This window comes from Symphalangus syndactylus, chromosome 7 (assembly GCF_028878055.3).
Source record: "Symphalangus syndactylus isolate Jambi chromosome 7, NHGRI_mSymSyn1-v2.1_pri, whole genome shotgun sequence".
Lineage (NCBI taxonomy): Eukaryota > Metazoa > Chordata > Mammalia > Primates > Hylobatidae > Symphalangus > Symphalangus syndactylus.
The window spans coordinates 106,978,401-106,999,145 of NC_072429.2; the positions used below are offsets into that span (position 1 = coordinate 106,978,401).

At 35.7% G+C, this 20,745-nt stretch overlaps 1 protein-coding gene across 1 annotated transcript in view; it reads right to left on the reverse strand.

Moving 5' to 3' along the window:
* Window positions 1–1,005: 1,005 nt before the first annotated feature.
* The window catches only part of EIF3E (eukaryotic translation initiation factor 3 subunit E), a 48,022-nt gene continuing 28,282 nt past the window's right edge, over window positions 1,006–20,745 (reverse strand). Inside the window, exons 8-13 of the mRNA XM_055287051.2 lie at window positions 16,858–16,984; window positions 15,944–16,045; window positions 13,837–13,946; window positions 2,659–2,761; window positions 2,241–2,375; window positions 1,006–1,186 (exon numbers count right to left, since the gene is read on the reverse strand). Of these exons, the coding sequence (XP_055143026.2) occupies window positions 1,148–1,186; window positions 2,241–2,375; window positions 2,659–2,761; window positions 13,837–13,946; window positions 15,944–16,045; window positions 16,858–16,984 (616 nt within the window). The 3' untranslated portion in view covers window positions 1,006–1,147. The remainder of the gene's footprint in view (window positions 1,187–2,240; window positions 2,376–2,658; window positions 2,762–13,836; window positions 13,947–15,943; window positions 16,046–16,857; window positions 16,985–20,745) is intronic.

Sequence of the window (20,745 nt, forward strand, 5' to 3'; positions counted from 1 at the left end):
GCTCTTTGAATGGCAGATGCAACTTAACTACCGTAGTCTCTAAACTGAGTATGGAAGGTGGCCTGATCAGATGTCAAATAAAAGAACAGTATGTATCTTTTTATCTTTGAACCTCCTCCTTGAGAGCAGTAACAAGTTTCTGTTATCTGACTGGCTGTCAGTTCAACAACCAAAGTGAAAAATCAAGCCACTTCTATGTAAAAAAGTGACCCAGTGAGGGCTTTGTAGCTCTTGAATACCTCCAGTATCCAGTAAACAGTATGTCTGTATTTAACATTTGACACTTATAAAATTCAACTTACATGCCTAGTCTCCGTTAACTATACAGTGAGTGACTGAGAAGCCACTTTAAGAAATTAAGGAACAACAGCTTTATTTGTAATAGTACCAAACTGGAAACAACTAAAATATCCTTCAATAAGTACATGGTTAAACCACGTGGCACATCAATACCATGGAATACTATTTGGCAATAAAAAAGGAATTAACTACTGATTATATATATATATATATATATATATATATATATATATATCTCAACTTGGATGGCTCTCAAGAGCATTGTGACTAATGAAAAAAGCTAATCTCAAAGGTTGTGTATTATGTAATTCCATTTATATAACATTCTCATAATGACAAAATATACTGATGAGGAACAGATTAGTGGTTCCTAGGGTTAGAGCTGGTTGGGAGTAGGTATGGCTACAAAAAGGTAGCATGAGGGAGATCATGATGATAGTTCTCTATCTTGCCCGCAGTGATGGTTACACAAATCTACACGTGATAAAATGGTAGGGAGCTATTCATACACACATTGTACCAATGTCAACATCCTGGTTTTGATACTGTACCATAGTAACATAAAGTGAAAAAATTGAGGGAAACAGGGTTCAGCCTACATGGACTTCTCTGTACTATTTTTCAACTTCCTCTGAATACAATTATTCCAAAAAAGAAAGTTAAAAAAAACACAAACTTGCAGATGCAAGAAAATTGACAGCAAGATAAAATGAATCAATTTTATTCCAATTCTTCAAAATTTATATGTAATACGTTGTTTCCAAAATGTAAGTCACCCTTTATATAATGGTTTTATTATTTCATCTTTCTTTTATAGCTTTTTTTTTCATCTTTTCTTTATGGTTCTTCAGTAGAAGCCAGAATCTTGAGCTGCCCAGTTAGGAGCCTAAAATATGCAAAAAGAAATCAACAGGGTGAAAAGAAAATACTTTTGGAAAAAAAATAACATAGAAGAAAGTGACACAGCATTTACTTTAGCACTATAGTCTCTTGCCAAACCATTCTAAGATCTTAACTCCTGCAATTACTAGATGTCAGATGTCCCACTTAGGACAAAACAAACATCAAAATTATTATCTGGTATAGTTTTTGGCCAATTAAAATGTATAGCAATAACAGTATCATTAATACTGGAACAATAAACAATACAAATTAATCCTGAGGCATATAGAAAAAAAACATATGAAAGTTATTTTCTAGGCTCAGTTATTCTAAACTTGGTTAAAATATGCAACTTGAATTCTAATGCATCCTTCTCATTTGAACTAAAGGACTATTCTGCGGACACAAATTTATTCCTAAAATTTCAATTAAATGGGGTTTCTGCATATCCCACAACTGTTTCCTAATGACTTCCTACCCTCCAGTTACACATAATCATAATGTCTAAACAACATAGTTTAGGATTCCAAAATTATAAGGCCATTCAAGTTTCTTCAATCTCTAACATGTAGGATCTCTATCAAAATGGGAGATTAATTTTTGATATGATTATCAGATGAAAGATAATGAAATTTGTATAAGATCAGCACTAATACATATAATAAGATCAACATTTTTACAGAACTATTTCTTTAGATTTAGAATACACATTTCGAACACTTGAAAGAGGGCTACACATGTAAGTTATCATCTGCCAGTATCAAAATGATGTGTTGAAAACCCTGAGGAAATGAGTTAATGAAGTCACACAGGAAGAGTCAAAGCAAAAGAAAAATAGTTATAATAAACTAGGAACACAATTTCTTTTTCGGTTTCTATGTTTAATGCATATAATACATTTAAGAAAAAATTCTTTTCTGTTCAGTAATTTCTTAAAAATGTTCATATCTTTAAAGAGAAAAACAAAATCAGCTACAACTCATATCAATACTCTTTGAAACTTCATGTACAATTACATGGTTGCTAAATCCCAGACAGAATAGATGTGTGGTTCTTACCTCTGACCTGCTATTCTGATTAAGTTTCTTCTCAATATTCATGGCCAACATCTGGCTTCTAAACGAAAGGCTTTTGGTCTTTTCAATCACTTGCTGATAGGGTGAGACTGCATTGTTACCCATAACCACATGACCCTAAAAGGAAACACAGGGAAACTGATCCTATAATGTTAATGACTGAGTTTCTCAGGTAAGTAAAAAGCATGACATACCTTTGTGCATATTTTAACGCACTGTATAGAGATGACAATATTTACCAAGGAAGAAAAAAAATAGGACACTTCTCTTGCCTTCAAAGAACTGTTTCACATTAAAACAAAATAAATTATTAAAGGAGGTAATAAAATGTCCTAGTTAAGAATTCCCAAAAGTATAATCAGGAACTGATAGTATGTAGCATAGCTAACATAATACTCACTAATTTAGAATCAATCTTGGCATCCAGTCTTGCATTTCTAATCAAATTTACAATCCACCTTTCAGCTTCTTCTGGAGTCATGTTCAATTTATCTGCCAACATGCTAATGAAAAAGTAAAAACAGCAATGTTAATTAACTGGGCCTAAAAACTTAGTTTTATGTACACAGTGTTGACTTACACTCTGCATAGAGACTATTTGGTATTTCTGGATCACCCTTCTCTTATATACCATGACCCCTACTGTCTGATTTGTTCATGTGCTTGTGCCTATTGACTTGTACTATGCACGACCTATTCCATTCACCAACTGGACTGTAAAATCCTTGAGGGTAGGGTAACATATTCTGCATTTACGGAAATCCTTCAGCTTCTAGAATAGTACTTTATATTTGCCAGGTGCTCAACAAGTAATGATCTAAGGGAGAAAAAGGTTTTATGATGTTCCCTCTATATAAGTCAGCCCTCCATATCCACAGGTTCCACATCCTCAGATTCAACAAACCATAGATAGAAAATATTTGGGAAAAAGAAAACAAACAATAAAAAAGAATACAAAAATAATACAAATGAAAAACCAATGCAGTATAACACCTATTTACATAGCATTTACATTTTTAACAGTAACCCAGAGATGATTAAAAGTATATGAGATAATATACATAGGTTATCACCCCATTTTATTTAAGACACTTGAGAATCTATGAATTTTGGCATCCAGGAGGGTCCTAGAACCAGTCCCCCAAAGATATCAAGGGACAACTATATAATGGTTATACAAAGTAAACCTTTGTATAAAGGTTTACTTTGTATAAAGAAGACATATGAAAAAGACACTTGTACAGATATACTTACAGCAGCACAATTCACAATTCGCTTAGGAATCAACCTACGTGCCCATCAACTAATGAGTGGATAAAGTAAATCTGGTATATATAAACCATGGAATACTACTCAGCCGTGAAAAGGAAGAAAATAATGTCTTTTGCAGCAACTTGGATGGAACTGGAGGCCATTATTCTAGGTGAAGTAATGCAGGAGTGGAAAACCAAAAACCTTATGTTCTCATTTATAAGTGGGAGCTAAGCTATGAGCTAAAATCCCAGAATTCACCACTATATTATTCATCCATGTAACAAAACACCACGTGTACTCCAAAAGCTACTGAAATAAAATTTTTAAAAAAGTAAACCTACTATAAAGAGCATCAGTAATAAGTACAATCTCAGGAAAAACATAAATAAAACTGACGGGCATTGTGTATGTTTGTGCTATAAACTGTGGGGGCACTCCCTGGAGCTATATACTATATATAGTGTGTGTGTGTGTGTGTGTGTGTGTGTATATATATATATATAGAGAGAGAGAGAGAGAGAGACTGAATTTCAGATAAAAGAGACAGAGGGAGCAGACCAGACCATGAAGATCTTGATCTAAAATACTCTTTGATATCAACCAATCTGCATTTTTTATTTTTCCAATTTTATGATCAGGTTGAAGAGGGCCATTGCAGTGCCTAATTTATCAGAATTAAAAACACACCAGTCTTAGTAAGTAGGTTAAGTCAGTTCCGCTGATGGAAGAGTACCTACGTATGCATGTAAAGTATTTAAGAGTATGTAGTATACATGCATGTATATATGTGTGTTTATACACTGTCTTTTATCTTCATGGAAGCTATCAGGTCTCAGCTAAAATAAGACCCTCATAAGCCTTCTAAGACACCTCTCCCATCTGTGATACATCAGTTAGGTGCTTTCATAGCACCTATTTTTGCTATAGTTGTTTTACTGAATATCTGCTTCCAAGGTAGACTGTATACATGTAACCAAAGTGCATGCACCGTATCTTCCTCGTTCACTGCCGTTATGTCCAGCAATTAGCAGCATGATGCCTCATACACAGGAGACAATAAATATTTACTGTCTCATTGATTCTTATTCTAGTCACTACCCTAGTCCAGGCTCCATTACTATTTCTTAGTTTTCTAACTACTTTACCTCTTGAGTCTCTTCAATCTATCTTACACAGCTGCCAGGTTAGTTCTACAACCCAACTACAGTAGTTCCCACTTATCTGTAGTTCCACTTTCCGTGGTTTCTGTTATCTGCAGTCAATCCCAGTCTGAAAATATTAAATAGAAAACTCCAGAAATAAACAATTGTACACTGTTCTGGCTAGCATGATGACATTTTGTATTGTCCTACTGTCTCACCTAGGACTTGAATCATCCCTTTGTCCAGCATATTGACACTGTATACGCTACCCGCCCATCAGTTACATCGTAGCTATTCCAGCTATCAGGTTTCTTGACATCACAGTGCTTATGTTCAAGGAACCATTATTTTACTTAGTAATGGCCCCAAAGTACAAGAGTAGTGATGCTGGCATACTGTTATAATTGTTCTATTTATTATTGTTGTTGTTAATCTTTTACTGTGCTCAACTTATAAATTAAACTTTATAACAGTTATGTGTGCACAGGGAAAAACCTAGTCTGTATTGGGTTTGGTACTACCTGCAGTTTCAAGCATCCTCTAGGGGTCTTGGAACATATCCCCTTGGATAAGGGGAGACTACTATACCCAGTTTATTTCCAAATTCCTTTCAACACTTTTAACTTTCCAAGTTCCCATCATTCTCCTTCATAAATATAACATGCCAGCCGAACCAAACCAATCCTTTTACTTTGTTGACATTCACTCAACAAAATACCAACCGTGTTAGATGCTACTGGCAAAACATCCTCTGTTGCCAGCCTTTACAGAGTTTAAGTCAAGGAGGTCTTGACTTAAACATCACTTGATCTTGGGAGGCAGAGGTTACAGTGAGCTGAGATGGCATCACTGCACTCCAGCATGGGCAACAAAGTGAGACCCCCATGTCAAAAAAAAAAGAAAAAGAAAGAAAGAAAAAAGAAAAAGTGGAAGGAGCTATGTATGTGAAATCCAAAAAGGTCTACCAGTTCTAATCTGGAGATTTGGGAACAGCTTACCTAAGGAAATGATATTTAATCTTACATTTTTAAGACCATAGAATGAAAATTCCATTCTAGGCTGGATGTGGTGGCTCATACCTATAATCCCAACACTTTGGGAGGCTGAGGCCAGAAGTTTGAGACCAGTCTGAGCAACACAGCGAGATTCTGTGCACATGTGTGCACACACACACAGGCACGCACACACACACACACACAGAGGCACGGTGGCCTGCACCTATAGTCCCAGATACTCGAGAGGCTAAGGTGTGAGTATCATTTGAGCCCAGCAGTTTGAGACTGCAGTAAGCTATGATTGCACCACTCCAGCTTGGGTGACAGAACAAGATGCTATGTCTCTATAAAAAAAAAATTCCATCTTATGTAATAACTCTAACTAGAATTCTCTATCCCTCCCTCTTTCTTTATATCCATATTCTAAGACTCATTCCAACATAGCTGGTGTAATTTTGCAACAAGCATCAAGATCCATAAATGCCTGCACGCTCTGAGCCATATCTTACTTTGTGGATCTTTGTTTGCACTGTGCTTGTTGATCTTTTATTTGTTGATCTTTACTTTTCGAAGTGAATCAGGTCAAAGAAAAACCTGAAATAAGGCCCAAGGAATACTAGTAAATAATTGATGGCATCTCAGTTTATCTAAGCTACCAATTATCACTCTGACTGAATTAAAGAATATGGAAATAATCTGGTTTCAGTAACATGAAAATACACACAGTAAAAGAAACCAAATGATTAACTGGCCTGTAATCCCAGCACTTTGGGAGGCCGAGGCAGGAGGATTGCTTGAGCCCAGGAATTTCAGAGCAGCCTGGGCAACATAGCAAGACCCTGTCTCTACAAAAAGCAAAGAAAAAAAAGGACTAATAGAAATCATCAAAGTCTATAATTCTTTTCCAATCTAGCAATTTTATGCAGAATAGTACAGATTTTAAAATAAAAGTGTAATATCCTATCAAAGCTTAAAAGGCTGTCCCTGGTGGTCTAGTGGCTAGGGAGAAATAAAACCAATTTTAAAAAGACAAAAAGTTGGCTTAACCTATCCCAGAACATGCTTACCTCATGTTACTGAAAATAATTCGATTTGTCAATAAACTAAAAGACAAAATCCATCAAAATGGAGAATTTCTGAGAAAAATATCTAGTCCAATCCAGATTTTAAACACCCAAATTTCTAGATTATTTAGATTACACTAAAAATCTCAACCTTGTCTGTAGGCAGCTTAAGATAGATATTTAAATATGTTCTGTAAATCCTTTATAAATATCTTTAACCTAACTAGCTCTGCGGCTCAACTGACACACACACAAAACACAACATCGAATATGTTAAATAAGATATGCACAGAATTCTTAAGTGCTATTTCAAAAGCCAAAGCAAAAACAAATCTTTCATCCTCAGTTCAATTTAATTAAACATGTTCATGCTTCTAGCACAAAAGGAAATACTTTGTTTCCAGGAAGTAAAAAATAACAGAGATCCCACTTAAGGACGCAAGATAAATTTAAGTCTTGATTTAAGGAAATACTTTTTTTGTTTCCAGGAAGTAAAAAATACCAGAGATCCCACTTAAGGACAGAAGATATATAAGTCTTAATTTAGGGAACTGATTAAGGTTGTATCAACTCTAGATTTTCTCTCAGGTTTTCTGTGCCTAATCTTTCAAATGGTCTTCCTTTTCTGAACCCTCCCATAGCCACCATCTTCCCCCACCCTCTCATCTTAACAAAGACTTGGAAAAATAAGGACCTGGGGGTCTGATATTTCACCTGTCTTATTAATTACCTCTTTGAATAACCTGGCTTTCCAAATTTTATCTGATAGGCACAATTTATTTCAAAATACTGCTGATTTAACCATTCAGATATAGAAACCTCTGATCTAGTTTTCACTGAAGACTACTGGCCAACTATTCAGCATATCCAAAGAAAAGTACTCCAAGTCTTTTCTAATTAGTTTAAGACAACTAATTAAAGAATCAGTATTAAGTGTAAACTGTGTTTAACTGTATGATTGGGAAGAAATAGGACAAAGAAAACAGGAGAAAATTGAGAAAAGCTAAATCCTTATGTGAAAACTGAAAATTATTTCTTTATAATCTTATAAATAACTGAACCTTATTGATAATGCAGAAATGCAATGATAATGGCCTTTGAAACTGTTTATCTCCATACATTTACATTCTAAATGTAAATTGTTATGTGGTAATAAGAACTTTAAGAAAAATATTAATAACTAAAATATAACTTAATAAAATAAACAAAGTAGAATAACTTCAAAACTTAAAGTAACCGCCACTGGGAAATTATACTAATGTATGCTCCAACATGTTTATCATACACATCCAAAATATTACTTCCACACTTTGTTTTCATCTACAATTGAAAACTGGTCCAAGAATTATTTTAGAACAGCTTTTAAATTTCAGACACATACCATAGCTGATAAGACGATTCAGCTATACTAAATTAAACCCCAACACAGTAATCTTTTTTGACAGATGTTGCAAACTTTATGGTAAACAGATTTGTAACTTATCCTACATATCAATAAGGTTGTGTAAAAACATATAAAACATTCTTAATATGCATTTTTATAAAGCTGACTATCACGTGCTTACAGGCATTTAGTCAGGAAATCTATTAACAGAGAATGTTCCAAACTACAAATGGAAAGAGTTATTTAATAAACAATTATGGGTTTTATAATACTATTTTCAGCATTTGAAATGTGTCCTTTGGTGGAAGAAAAAGAAGCTGAGACATATCCTTTCCCTTCCCCCTCAAAAGACAGAACATCAAATAGCTTTAAACTAATTAGAGGCAAAAATAAGCCAGCATAAACTAGTGAATGGAATAATTTGCCATAGTTAGTATTCAGTGGAAAAAATTCTAGTTTGGGGCTTAAAGATATTTCATTTGGAGAGTTATCAGGATTCACTGACCCTATCTAATTTTCTTCTCATTGTTCTCCAATGCAGAGTGACTAGAGAGAATGATATGGACATATTTTTAATAATGTGTAATTTCAAATATGAAATTTTGAAATTTCCCAAAATTACAAATATTTTCAATAATTTGTAACTTCATATTTATTTGTCCACTTATTTAATATCTGCTCCTCCCTCTGGATTTTAAGTTCTTTGAAAGTGTACTCACTACTTTCTACCCCGTGTTTGGCCAAAAGAGGCACTCATTAACATCTGTAATGTTTTCTTTGGAGAGCTGTACTACTAGTTAGGTTGCTAGTAATTAATTATACCATAATCATGATAGATAGCATATTTGCCATTTAGGAAGCTGAACACTAACTTTTAGAAAATGTTTTGCATATTCTCAAAGTAATAAAAATACAGGAATGGAGAACAAATGAGTAGTTGCCAGAAATTAAGGAGAGGGTGGCGGGGAAGAGGGTACCACTATAAAAGAGCAGCTTGAAGGATCCTTGTGATAGAAATGTTCTGTATCTTGAATGTATCAACATCAACATCCTGGCTGCTATATTTTACTGTGGTTTTGCAAGATGTTACTAATGGGAGAAACTGAGTAAAGGTCACAGGGGGTCTTTTTATCATTTCTTACAACTGATACATAATCATCTCAAAATAAACAGTTTAACTTTTTTTTTTTTAAGCCAGATCTTGCATCAAAATCACTTAGAGGACCTTTTTTTAAAACACAGTCTATGGGGTCTCCCTTCAGAGAATGTTTTTGTTTTTTAACGGTTAGGCTCAGTCATCCAGTATTTCCGTTTATACTTTTTAGAGTTTCCCATTTGATTCTAATGTGTTGTCAGTACTATAAAGTCACTAATTCACAGCAATGATTCCCCAAGGCTGACTGCAAAAGAATCACCTGAGAAGCTTTAATCCCAGATTCTCAAGCCTACATCACAGAGATTTTGATTCAGAAGGCCTGGGATAAAACCAGGAAATCTATTATTTTTAAGCTAAATTCTTGTTTTACTTCTCCAGATGATGTCAATGTACAACTAGGTTTAAAACCTCTGGATTAAAGAACAAGTACTTTTTTCCCGTGTATTGTTTAAAGGTAATTTTTAGCTCTGTTGGTCATTATCACGGATTACAAATCCTTGGAGTTCAAATTAAAATGTTAGCTGTATTTATAAAATCCCAACATAAATACGTATTTTTCCAGCCACTGTCTTTTTTTTTATTATTATAGTTTAAGTTCTAGGGTACATGTGTACAACGTGCAGGTTTGTTACATATGCATACATGTGCCATGTTGGTGTGCTGCACCCATTAACTCGTCATTTACATTAGATATATCTCCTAATGCTATCCCTCCCCTCTCCCCCCGACCCCATGACAGGCCCCGGTGTGTGATGTTCCCCACCCTGTGTCCAAGTGTTCTCATTGTTCAATTCCCATCTATGAGTGAGAACATGCGGTGTTTGGTTTTCTGTTCTTGTGAGAGTTTGCTCAGAATGATGGTTTCTAGCTTCATCCATGTCCCTACAAAGGACATGAACTCATCCTTTTTTATGGCTGCATAGTATTCCATGGTGTATATGTGCCACATTTTCTTAATCCAGTCTATCACTGATGAACATTTGGGTCGGTTCCAAGTCTTTGCTATTGTGAATAGTGCTGCAGTAAACATACGTGTGCACGTGTCTTTATAATAGCAGCATGATTTATAGTCCTTTGGGTATATACCCAGTAATGGGATGGCTGGGTCAAATGGTATTTCTAGTTCTAGATCCTTGAGGAATCATCACACTGTCTTCCACAATGGTTGAACTAGTTTACAGTCCCACCAACAGTGTAAAAGTGTCCCTATTTCTCCACATCCTCTCCAGCACCTGTTGTTTCCTGACTTTTTAATGATCGCCATTCTAACTGGTGTCTCATTGTGGTTTTGATTTGCATTTCTCTGATGGCCAGTGATGATGAGCATTTTTTCATGTGTCTGTTGGCTGCATAAATGTCTTCTTTTCAGAAGTGTCTATTCATATCCTTTGCCCACTTTTTGATGGGGTTGTTTGATCTTTTCTTGTAAAATTTGTTTAGGTACTTTGTAGATTCTGGATATTAGCCCTTTGTCAGATGGGTAGATGGTAAAAATTTTCTCCTATTCTGTAGGTTGTCTGTTCACTCTGATGGTAGTTTCTTTTGTCTTCCTAACCCATTAAAGCATCCTTAGAAACACGAAGAAGCTTATCTTCTTAATTCATTATCTAATAAAGGTATTAAATTACTGATTTTTCACTCCATTACTTTAGCAGGCTATAATTACATGCCTAAAAAATTGGTTACCTAATGCAGTGGTTTTGGATTCTGGCTGTGCTTCGGAATAACCACCCTCAAGATACAGCACAGCAGCCCTGCTGCAAATCATAGCATAGCCTACTCAATAAATCTGATTTAAAGATTTAGGGTGGCTACAGGGAGTTTATAAAACAAACTCTACAAAGATTCTGAAACACAGAGTTAAACTGACTTAGAGTTTTCATCTTTATCCTCTGGCTCAACTGATAAACTAAATGACAAATTAATCTAAACCTGACATTTCTAAAAATATAAATTGTTCACAATATAATTTACAGTGAGGTACAGTACAATGAATGTCAGATACCTTTAGTACAGGCTGTATCAACACCTAGCTTAATGTCCTTGAGCTTTAAATTTCCTGGCTACAAAACACTGCAGTTGTTCTGAGTCAGTGTTTTGTAAAACTGTGTTCCAAAGAGCTGTCTTAGTAGTCAGGAGAGAAGCTGAACAGAACTGTAAGACAGGCAAGGTGAATGGACTCTGCTTTGATCTGCTTATACACATATATAAATACACATATTAATATATATGATATTGCATTTGAAAATAAGTCCCACTGCCACACAGAGATTTGGAAACCATACTTCAAGATCTTGAAATGTGAGCCATCTTTGAAGTATACTGTACTGAATACACAGAAACACATTTTCAGATATAAAACATTTCTATCATTACAGAAAATTCTACTGAAAAGTCCTTCACCTGAAAAGTAACTGTGTTGTTGGATTAGAAGATCCCTAAGATTTCTTTCAGATTGAAAATTCTACCATAGTATTTGAAAAAACGCTGGGCGCAAGTGGCTCACGCCTGTAGTCCCAGCACTTTGGGAGAACAAAGCCGGGAGATCACTTAAGGCCAGGAGTTCAAGACAAGCCTGGCCAACACGGTGAAACCCCATCTCTACTAAAAGCACAAAAATTAGCTGGGCGTGGTGACACATGCCTGTAATCTCAGTTACTTGGGAGACTGAGGCACGAGAATCTCTTGAACCCGGGAGGCAGAGGTTGCAGTGAGTAGAGATCGCACCACTGTACCCAAGCCTAGGCAACAGTGCAGGACTGTGTCTCCCAAAAAAAAAAAAAAAAGAAAGAAACAGAAAAACATACATTATTGATCTATGTACTCTTAATCATCTTAGTAAAACACTGAAAAAAAATTGAAGAACTGAAGTGAAAGAAAATGCTACTACTAGAAAAAAAAAATATTTTTAGACTCTGGAAAGCCACTAGGACTTTAGTCTGAAAATGCTTTGTAGATTTTTGTCTAGAAGAAAACTATAGAGATCAAGGAAGTAATAAAAATCTACACAGAGAAAAGTCTGAAAAATTCTTAGGTAATGTCACATAAAGGTATATAGAAACATTCCCACTCTATTAACTTCTTTGAGCTGCACATCTCCCTTCAATAAGGAGGACACATACTTAATCTATGTTCCTCTTAAAAGATAATAAACCAAATCCCAAGAAAGAAAATAATGAATCCATGGTTGCAGAGTTAAAGGAAAAGAGCTAAAAACAAATCTTATTGATAGTACCTCGGAAGCAAACATCAAAGCAGACAAGCATTATCATGGACAAAAATGCCAAGTTCACTAATACGAAGAACAGAAGAAATTTACTTAACAAATATTTATATTGTATACTCACACTATACTGTACAAAGCATATTAGGTGCTACAAAGTTAGTACGTTAAGTGCTAAAGATGCAAAAAGAAAGGTCAGCTTTCAAAAGGCCCACAACAGGGGTAGTAGCTAAATCAGTTCTGGACCAAAAAACACCCAAATGACCATATTCTAATGAGAAATGGAGAAAATTCTACAAGGGAAACCAAAATATTAACATCCCTCTTTCACAAGCCCTAATTACAAACCTTAAAAACAAAGAACAATGCAAGAATTCAGTTACTGCTGTCCACCGGAGCCCCACATATGATGTTATGTACCTCTTTATTTCACAACCAATTACATTATTACGAATTTTCATGTAATTCGTAAGATAATCAGGTTTAAAAAATTCTGTCTGCAAGCTACAGTAAAGTGCTAATAAAACTGAAGGCAAGGATTCAATTCCCATAGGAAAAATCCCATGATTATATTATCCTTCTAACTCTGGACAACCACTTCAGTGGACGGCCCACTAAAATTAGGCAAGCGAAGTATAGATAAGCAAAAACAAATGGCATTAAAGAAAAAGAATTTGTTTTATGCACAATTCCTCAGAAGCAAACACTAAAGTAGTAAGTTTTTAAACATTTGTTTGACTTCCTCTGTGCCCAAAGGGCAACAGTCATTTTTCAAACTCTAATGTGTACAATTTATTTCTAATAGGTTATGTACATTTCACAATTTTTTCCCAATAATTTTCTCACAAAACAGAGGAAATTACAACTAAAATTCACCATAATTTTTCCATCTTTCAACATTCTAAGACGCCACAGGAGTTTACTATAGAAGTCAAATATGTAATTAAATCATACAAACTAAATGGAAAGGATTACCAAATGTAGTGGTCTTTCAACAGAATTTCCAATTTAATGGGTATCTCCTTTGTACTGCTGTTGAAAACCATTTCAGAAATGTTTACTCCACTTTTCTCCTTATGTAAAGGTACAAGAGTATTTACTCTTCAATAAGGTAACTGATACTCATATATTGCCTTCAACTTAGTATTTTGAAAAATTATACCACTCAAGCTAAAACTATTTGAGCCTGTAGCAAAAGTTAGGTTTTTAAATAATTTTATCAAATTGTTTCATTGTTCTTCTGAAAGTAAAAATAAATAAAAATCCAATTAACTGGAATTCTATTAAGTGTAAATTCACAATAAATGGAAATTTCCAGGAATTTTAAAGTAGAAAATCCAAATCAAATCACTGTTCTTACTTAATGCTGATACACTGGTGGATGCGACAGAAAGTCTCAAATATGAAGAGACGGGCATTTTCAATGAAATCCTCAAGACAAGCCACCAAGAAGAAGTCATTCACAAGCACCTATATGTACAAATACAACAAAAATTAATGATGCTGACAAGCAATTGCCTGAAACGTGAATCAAATACTTTATCTGCTTTATTTTTCCATTCTACAATCATGAGTTTTATACCACGGCACTTTCTAGAACACTGTGTTAAAATCTTTAATGATTTAAATAAGTAGTAAAAGAATACCACAAGATAAAGACCTAAAAACTGCAATGTTTCTGATAACTTTAAGTAATAAAGTAGCCTTCTGACAACAAAGTTTGGTACTATCCATTATTCTACATAAATGCTCTGCAGATAATGTATCTCTTCCAACTATTGAAAATAGTTATAAATGGACTAAAAGCCCTGAGTATTTCTACAATATTAAGTAGACATAGAAATTAGAAAGGAAAAGAATGTAAAAGGTGGCTACTATTCCACAGATGGTGTAATTAAAAGAGAATATTTTAATTTCAAGAACAGCAACCAAGTGCCCTCTAGGTCTTTTAACAGCAAAGCCTAGACACTTAGCATAATGAATATACACCAATATTTACCTCAATAATGCAATATATGACTACAAAAAAAACACCAATTACCATATTGGATTCTAATTTTCTATTCCGTCTAATGTTTGAAAATCATCAGGGAGGCCAGGTGCGGTGGCTGACGCCTGTAATCCCAGCACTTTGGGAGGCCGAGGAGGGCAGATCACAAGATCAGGAGATCAGGACCATCTTGGCTAACATGGTGAAATCTTGTCTCTACTAAAAATACAAAAAATTAACCGGGCATGGTGGCAGGCACCTATGGTCCCAGCTACTTGGGAGGCTGAGGCAGGAAAATGGTGTGAACCCGGTAGGTGGAGCTTGCAATGAGCCGGGATCACGCCACTGCACTCCAGCCTGGGCGACAGAGTGAGACTCTGTCTCAAAAAAAAAGAAAGAAAATCATCGAGGAGGCCGGGCGCAGTGGCTCACGCTTGTAATCCCAGCACTTTGGGAGGCCGAGGCGGGCGAATCAGGAGGTCAGAAGATCGAGACCACGGTGAAACCCCGTCTCTACTAAAAAATATAAAAAATTAGCCGGGCGTGGTGGCGGGAGCCTGTAGTCCCAGCTACTCGGAGAGGCTGAGGCAGGAGAATGGCGTGAACCCGGGAGGCGGAGCTTGCAGTGAGCCGAGATTGCGCCACTGAACTCCAGCCTGGGTGACGGAGCGAGACTCTGTCTCAAAAAAAAAAAAAAAAAAATCATCGAGGAATGGATATTAGCATGATCATTTTTTTTCCTTAGAGAAATAAGATATTTGTCAACAAATTGCCCATTTTGTGCCAAAATTTTCGTTCCAAGGATGAAATTGATAACTAGTAACTTGTGAATCTGGCAAATGCGACTACATTTAGCAGTTAGAATACTTAGTTTAGTGTCTTAAAACTTGTAAACTAATTATTCAAAACAACTATAACTCTTCCACTTGTTCTAAAGGTACTTTAATTTCTACTAAACAATAAGAGACACTGCCATTATAAAATTCGTAACGACAATGAATTGCCTGGTTTATCACAAATGTTAAATATAACCATGGGAAATATTCTAAAGATAAGCCCACCTATGAACCAAAATTAAAAACACAGTTGTTATTTGTAATTCAAAGTGACCTTGCCTGTACATATGAAATATTAAAAATATTCATTCGAGATTTAAGACATGAAATTATGGATATGTCTGTGAATTTAAATTACCCCCAATGTTTTAACAAACTCCCCTCACAAAAGGGATAAACACATGGCAACAACACTAAAAAAGTCATCACTCTAGCACGTTCTCGTTTTAAGATTAATAAACACAAGCCATTTAAGCCATTTTAAGGTTAATAAACATGAGCCATTTAGGCCTTTTTAAGATTAATAAGCATATTTCTGTTATAATTACTTCATTATTTTAAGGAAGACACTGCAAGATTAACTTTACAATATCCAAAAATTTAAGAATAGTATTAGTTTATAAATAAAAATTCATACTTACCGATTCACATTCCCTCAGCTTTTTCTGAGCCCCATCAAAGTCAAAGTTAACATATAAACATTCAACAAATTCTGTAATTGGGTCTTTATATGTGTAAGACTCCTGTAAAAATAAGTCAACGGTCAAGGTAAGTCTGATTCAACACTGTTTAGCAGATTGCCCCAGAATATCCCAATCTTGTTTTCTCCTTCTTTACCATTAATTTCTAGCCAAATTACCTAGCATCTTCTCAAAGCAATTGTTCCTATCCTGATTCCAGACCACACCTTAAGCTTATAATGTCTTTCAAACCAAGTTCTCTAAAGTCTCATCCTAGAAGCACTCTGAAAGCTTTCAAATTCCCCTACTACCAAGTCTCCCTTGGTCAATAAACAGTAATAAACTTCCCCAATCATAAGGGTATTCATTCCCTACTGAATGACAATAACTTCTTTGTATTTAATACACTCTTAAATAAATATTTAAGTTATTTTTCTAATCTATGGGTTTTGCTGACAAGCTCACTAAATATCAATCAGCATGGGTGCCTGAAACCTTTTCCCCAACTTGGGGTCTATTGAAACTGTATTGTATATAAAGTTCACCCATGTAGAATTATACAGGTAATGACCCCCACCTCCAGTTCCAGATTTTCTTCACTCTTTGCAATAAGAGAAACACATACACATAATCTATATTAAGTGTTCATCTAGCAGACAGTAATAATCATTCCTACCACATCCAACTTGTGTATCTTGGAATTAAGGAAAACAAAAGCCCATCTGAGGCTCTTCTCTAGTTCTAAACTTCAAGTATTCCTCCCACCTATTTTTAAAAACATTTTTACCTTAAGAACTAAGTTTTACCTTAGAAAAAGAGGTTAGACTTAAAGCTTAGGTATTTTTTTTAAAAAATCAATATCTATTTTAGTTTACCTGTTGAATAACTTTAACTAGATCTTTTAGAACCTGCCGACGTTTTCGAACATCCTTGTTTGTTATGACTGCTGTAGTCAAATAGCGAAGAATGTGTGGACACATTGTCTGAATTGCATTAAGATATCTAAGAAAAAAATATAAAAGTTATTTAATAACTTACCCAAGGTGAGATAAAGAAAACTCTCGAGCAGGTCATTAGATTGTACTATTTCACTAGCCTAAGACTGCAAACACTTAAGAATGAGTATTACAAGAAAATCTCCTCCAAGGAAATTTAAAAACAGAATCCAGTTTCAGGAATCCAAATGAGAATGCTAGCCACTATTTCTTTAATATGGGGTGAGATGGAAGACTCAATCAAGAGGCTAATTATCCTATTATTATTTTTGAGTAACAGGATTTTGGAAGGTTCATTGACATGCTGTCAGTCTGTTCCAAAAGGCTACTAAGCGATGACTTTCATTCACCCATTAGAAAAAAATGTGTGAAAACCTATGTGCAAAGCACTCATACTAATGAGAAAATCAAGCACTTAAATAATTCAGCGGATGAATGACTGGAAGCAACAGGGGGAAGGAATATTACAATATTACAAGGCATTGGTTAAAGTGGTAGCAGTAGGAATTAGGAAGGAATAGATGTCAGGTAAACGTTAACAGGGTCTTGGCTAATATTTAGCAAATCTTGCTGTTGTGATGATCAACATGGGACAATGCCCTGTAATTAGGTGTTTACCCTTGTTTTTCCTGCTTAATTTCCTCAAATAGCTCCCTATTTACCCAATAAATACTAATTTAGCACCTCTGAGTGCCAGACACTATACCTATCTCAGAATTATCTGTCAATAAAGTCCATTTCTTTTAGGTGAATATTCAACCCCCAAATTATCCATCCAGCTACATCTCCCATCACACTACCATTGACAGCTTCCTCTTCCTTTACTTCAAGTTCTCTCCACACAGATTGGTCTCCCAAACACATACCCCTGAAAGCCTAAATCCTAGCCATCCTTCAAGGTCCAGCTTCAATACCTTATCTTCTAAGTTCCCCCAGGCAATGATGAGCAAATCTGTATTTTATTATATTATAGATTCCCACAAAACGTTGTTTAAACTCTTTAGAGGACCCGAGAATCGAACACTTAATACCATCTAGTCCCACTTAGCCACCCTGAATGCCCTCTAAACAAGGTGAAGTATGAAAAGAATATCCACTCAAGAATAAATAATTTCTAGGAAAAGACACCAAAAACACACTGGCTAAATTACATCATCTGAAAAATTAAGCTCGAGTTTCAAATGAAAATTTCGTATTGCAATACTCATTTAGAACAATTACTTCTCTTGCCAGAGAGCTCAAGTACAAACACAGGAAAGCATGATTGTTTCTCTTACTATCAGTTTTAAAGTAGGTAATTTTATTTTTTTATTTCTTTATATATTTTTTGAGACGAAGTCTCGCTCTATCTCCCATGCTGGAGTGCAGTGGCACCATCTCAGTTCACTGTGAAACCTCTGCTTCCCAGATTCAAGAGATTCTCCTGCCTCAGCCTCCCAAGTAGCTGGAACTACAGGCGCACACCACCACACCTGGCTAACTTTTTTGTATTTTTAGTAGAGATGGGGTTTCACCGTGTTGGCCAGGCTGGTCTCAAACTGCTGAGTCAAGTGACCTGCCTGCCTTGGCCTCCCAAAGTGCTGGGATTACAGGCATGAGCCACTCCACTCAAAGTAGGTCATTTTAGTGCGCATTTATGAGACTCATCATTAATTTGTCTAAAATCAATTTATACATAAATAGTTCTGTAAGTTTGTTGTATAGTGTGTTCAACTCATAGTTATTTTTACTTATCCTGAGTTTATACCATTGCACCATATATATCTTAATTATTTTTACTGGAGGATTACTTATTTGAGAAATCTACTGTTTCTGTGAGTGTATTTCAGAAGCCAGCAAAATTTTTGTAAAGAAGCAGATGGTAAACATTTTTGGCTTTGTGGGCAAGAGGCAAAATTCAGAATATTATGCCAGATACTTCTATAAAAAGAGAGGAAACAAATTTCCAAAATATAGGTCTACTAATGAGACCAGTGGAATTCTTTCACTGAGAATAATTTTGCTTAATTAATTTCAAATTTAGAGGTCCATATCATTAAAAAGTATTACAAATGTTTTTCTGATAATGTAATCTGTAATGAGATTTTACATATTTAGTCTCTGAAAATGTAAAAACAGCCAGGTGCCATGACTAATGCCTGTAATCCCAACACTTTGGGAGGCTGAGGTGAGAGGACTGCTTGAGCCCAGGAGTTCCAGACTAGCCTGGGCAACATAGTGAAACCTTGTCTCTACAAAAAAAAAAAAATAATAAAATTGAGGTGGAGGATCACCTAAGCTTAGGAGGTCGAGGTTGCAATAAGCCGTAACTGCACCACTGCACTTCCAACCTGGGTGACAGAGCAAGACCCCGCCTCAAAAAAAGAAAGAAAAAAGAAAATGTAGGTGGTGCATGGTGGCTCATGCCTGTAATCCCAGTGCTTTGGGAGGCCAAGGTGGGTGGATCACTTGAGGTCAGGAGTTTGACATCAGCCTGGCCAACATGGTGAAACCCTGTCTCTACTAAAAATACAAAAATTACCCAGGTGTGGAGGCGGGCACCTGTAAACCCTGCTACTCAGGAGGCTGAGGCAAGAGAATCACTTGAACCCGGGAGGTGGAGGTTGCAGTGAGCTGAGATGGCGCCACGGCACTCCAGGCCTGGGCAATGGAGCAAGACTCCATCTCCCAAAAAAAATAAAATAAAATAAAGGAAAATGTAAAAACATGCACAGGCACTAGTAAATGCTGACATCAAACACCAACTGACAAGCATATTATTTTAATTGAACACATTTAGAAAGACATGTACAATTCTATTATTTTGGTATTATTTTTTAGCGTGTCATCACATTGCAGATTAATCACTTTCAATTCAACTGTAGTTAATTTTTGAAATATAGAGATTTCCTTCGTACTTGCAATGAGGTCTAAAACTTTCTGCCAACTATAATTTGAACTTGGAAATGCATCTGCTACAATCCTATTTAGGAATGAAGGTCTCCCTTTGTGTTTTAACTTCTGACAGAACACAAAATGTGTAAAGCAGCTGGCTTTTTATTACTTATGATTCATACCATGTTGTCACTGAAATGACTTTACTGCAATATAAATTCTTTTGTTTTGCATATAAACACTTTTGTTTTGCAATTTTAGATGGAACAGACTAAGAAACATTATCAAGTCTCCTGCAAAAGTTAACTTCCAGAGCCATTCAGTGTTTGATAACGGGTTGGGGGCAGTTTCAACCTCTCCCTGGATCAACATGCTGTCAGTATCCTCAACTCAGAGCAACCATTCTCGCTGAAAGGTTAATAGTTTTAAACAAGTTTATTTCACTGGACAGATTTCTCTGGCTGCTAAAATCAAACATGTTTTAACTGGATCACCACTGGTAAATGACTTTCCTTACTTGGCTAATTAAAGTACTACCCATGCCTGGGCGTAGTGGTGTAAGCCTATAGTCCCAGCTACTCAGGAGGCTGAGTTGGGAGGAAGGATCATCTGAGCCCAGGAAGTGAGTGAGCCGAGGCTGCAGTAAGCCAAGATTCCACCACTGCACTCCAGACTGGGCGACAGAGTGAGACATGAACAGACAGGAAAGGACAGGACAGGACAGGATGAAAAGAAAAAGAAAAGAACAGGGAAAGAAAAGAAAAGGGAAAGGAAAAGAAAGGAAAGGAAAGAAAGAAAAGAACCCCTCAGAAACTTAACTTTAAAAAAAAATTTTAGAGCAGGGTCTCATTCTGTTACCCAGGCTGAAGTGCAGTGAAATGATCACCACTCAGC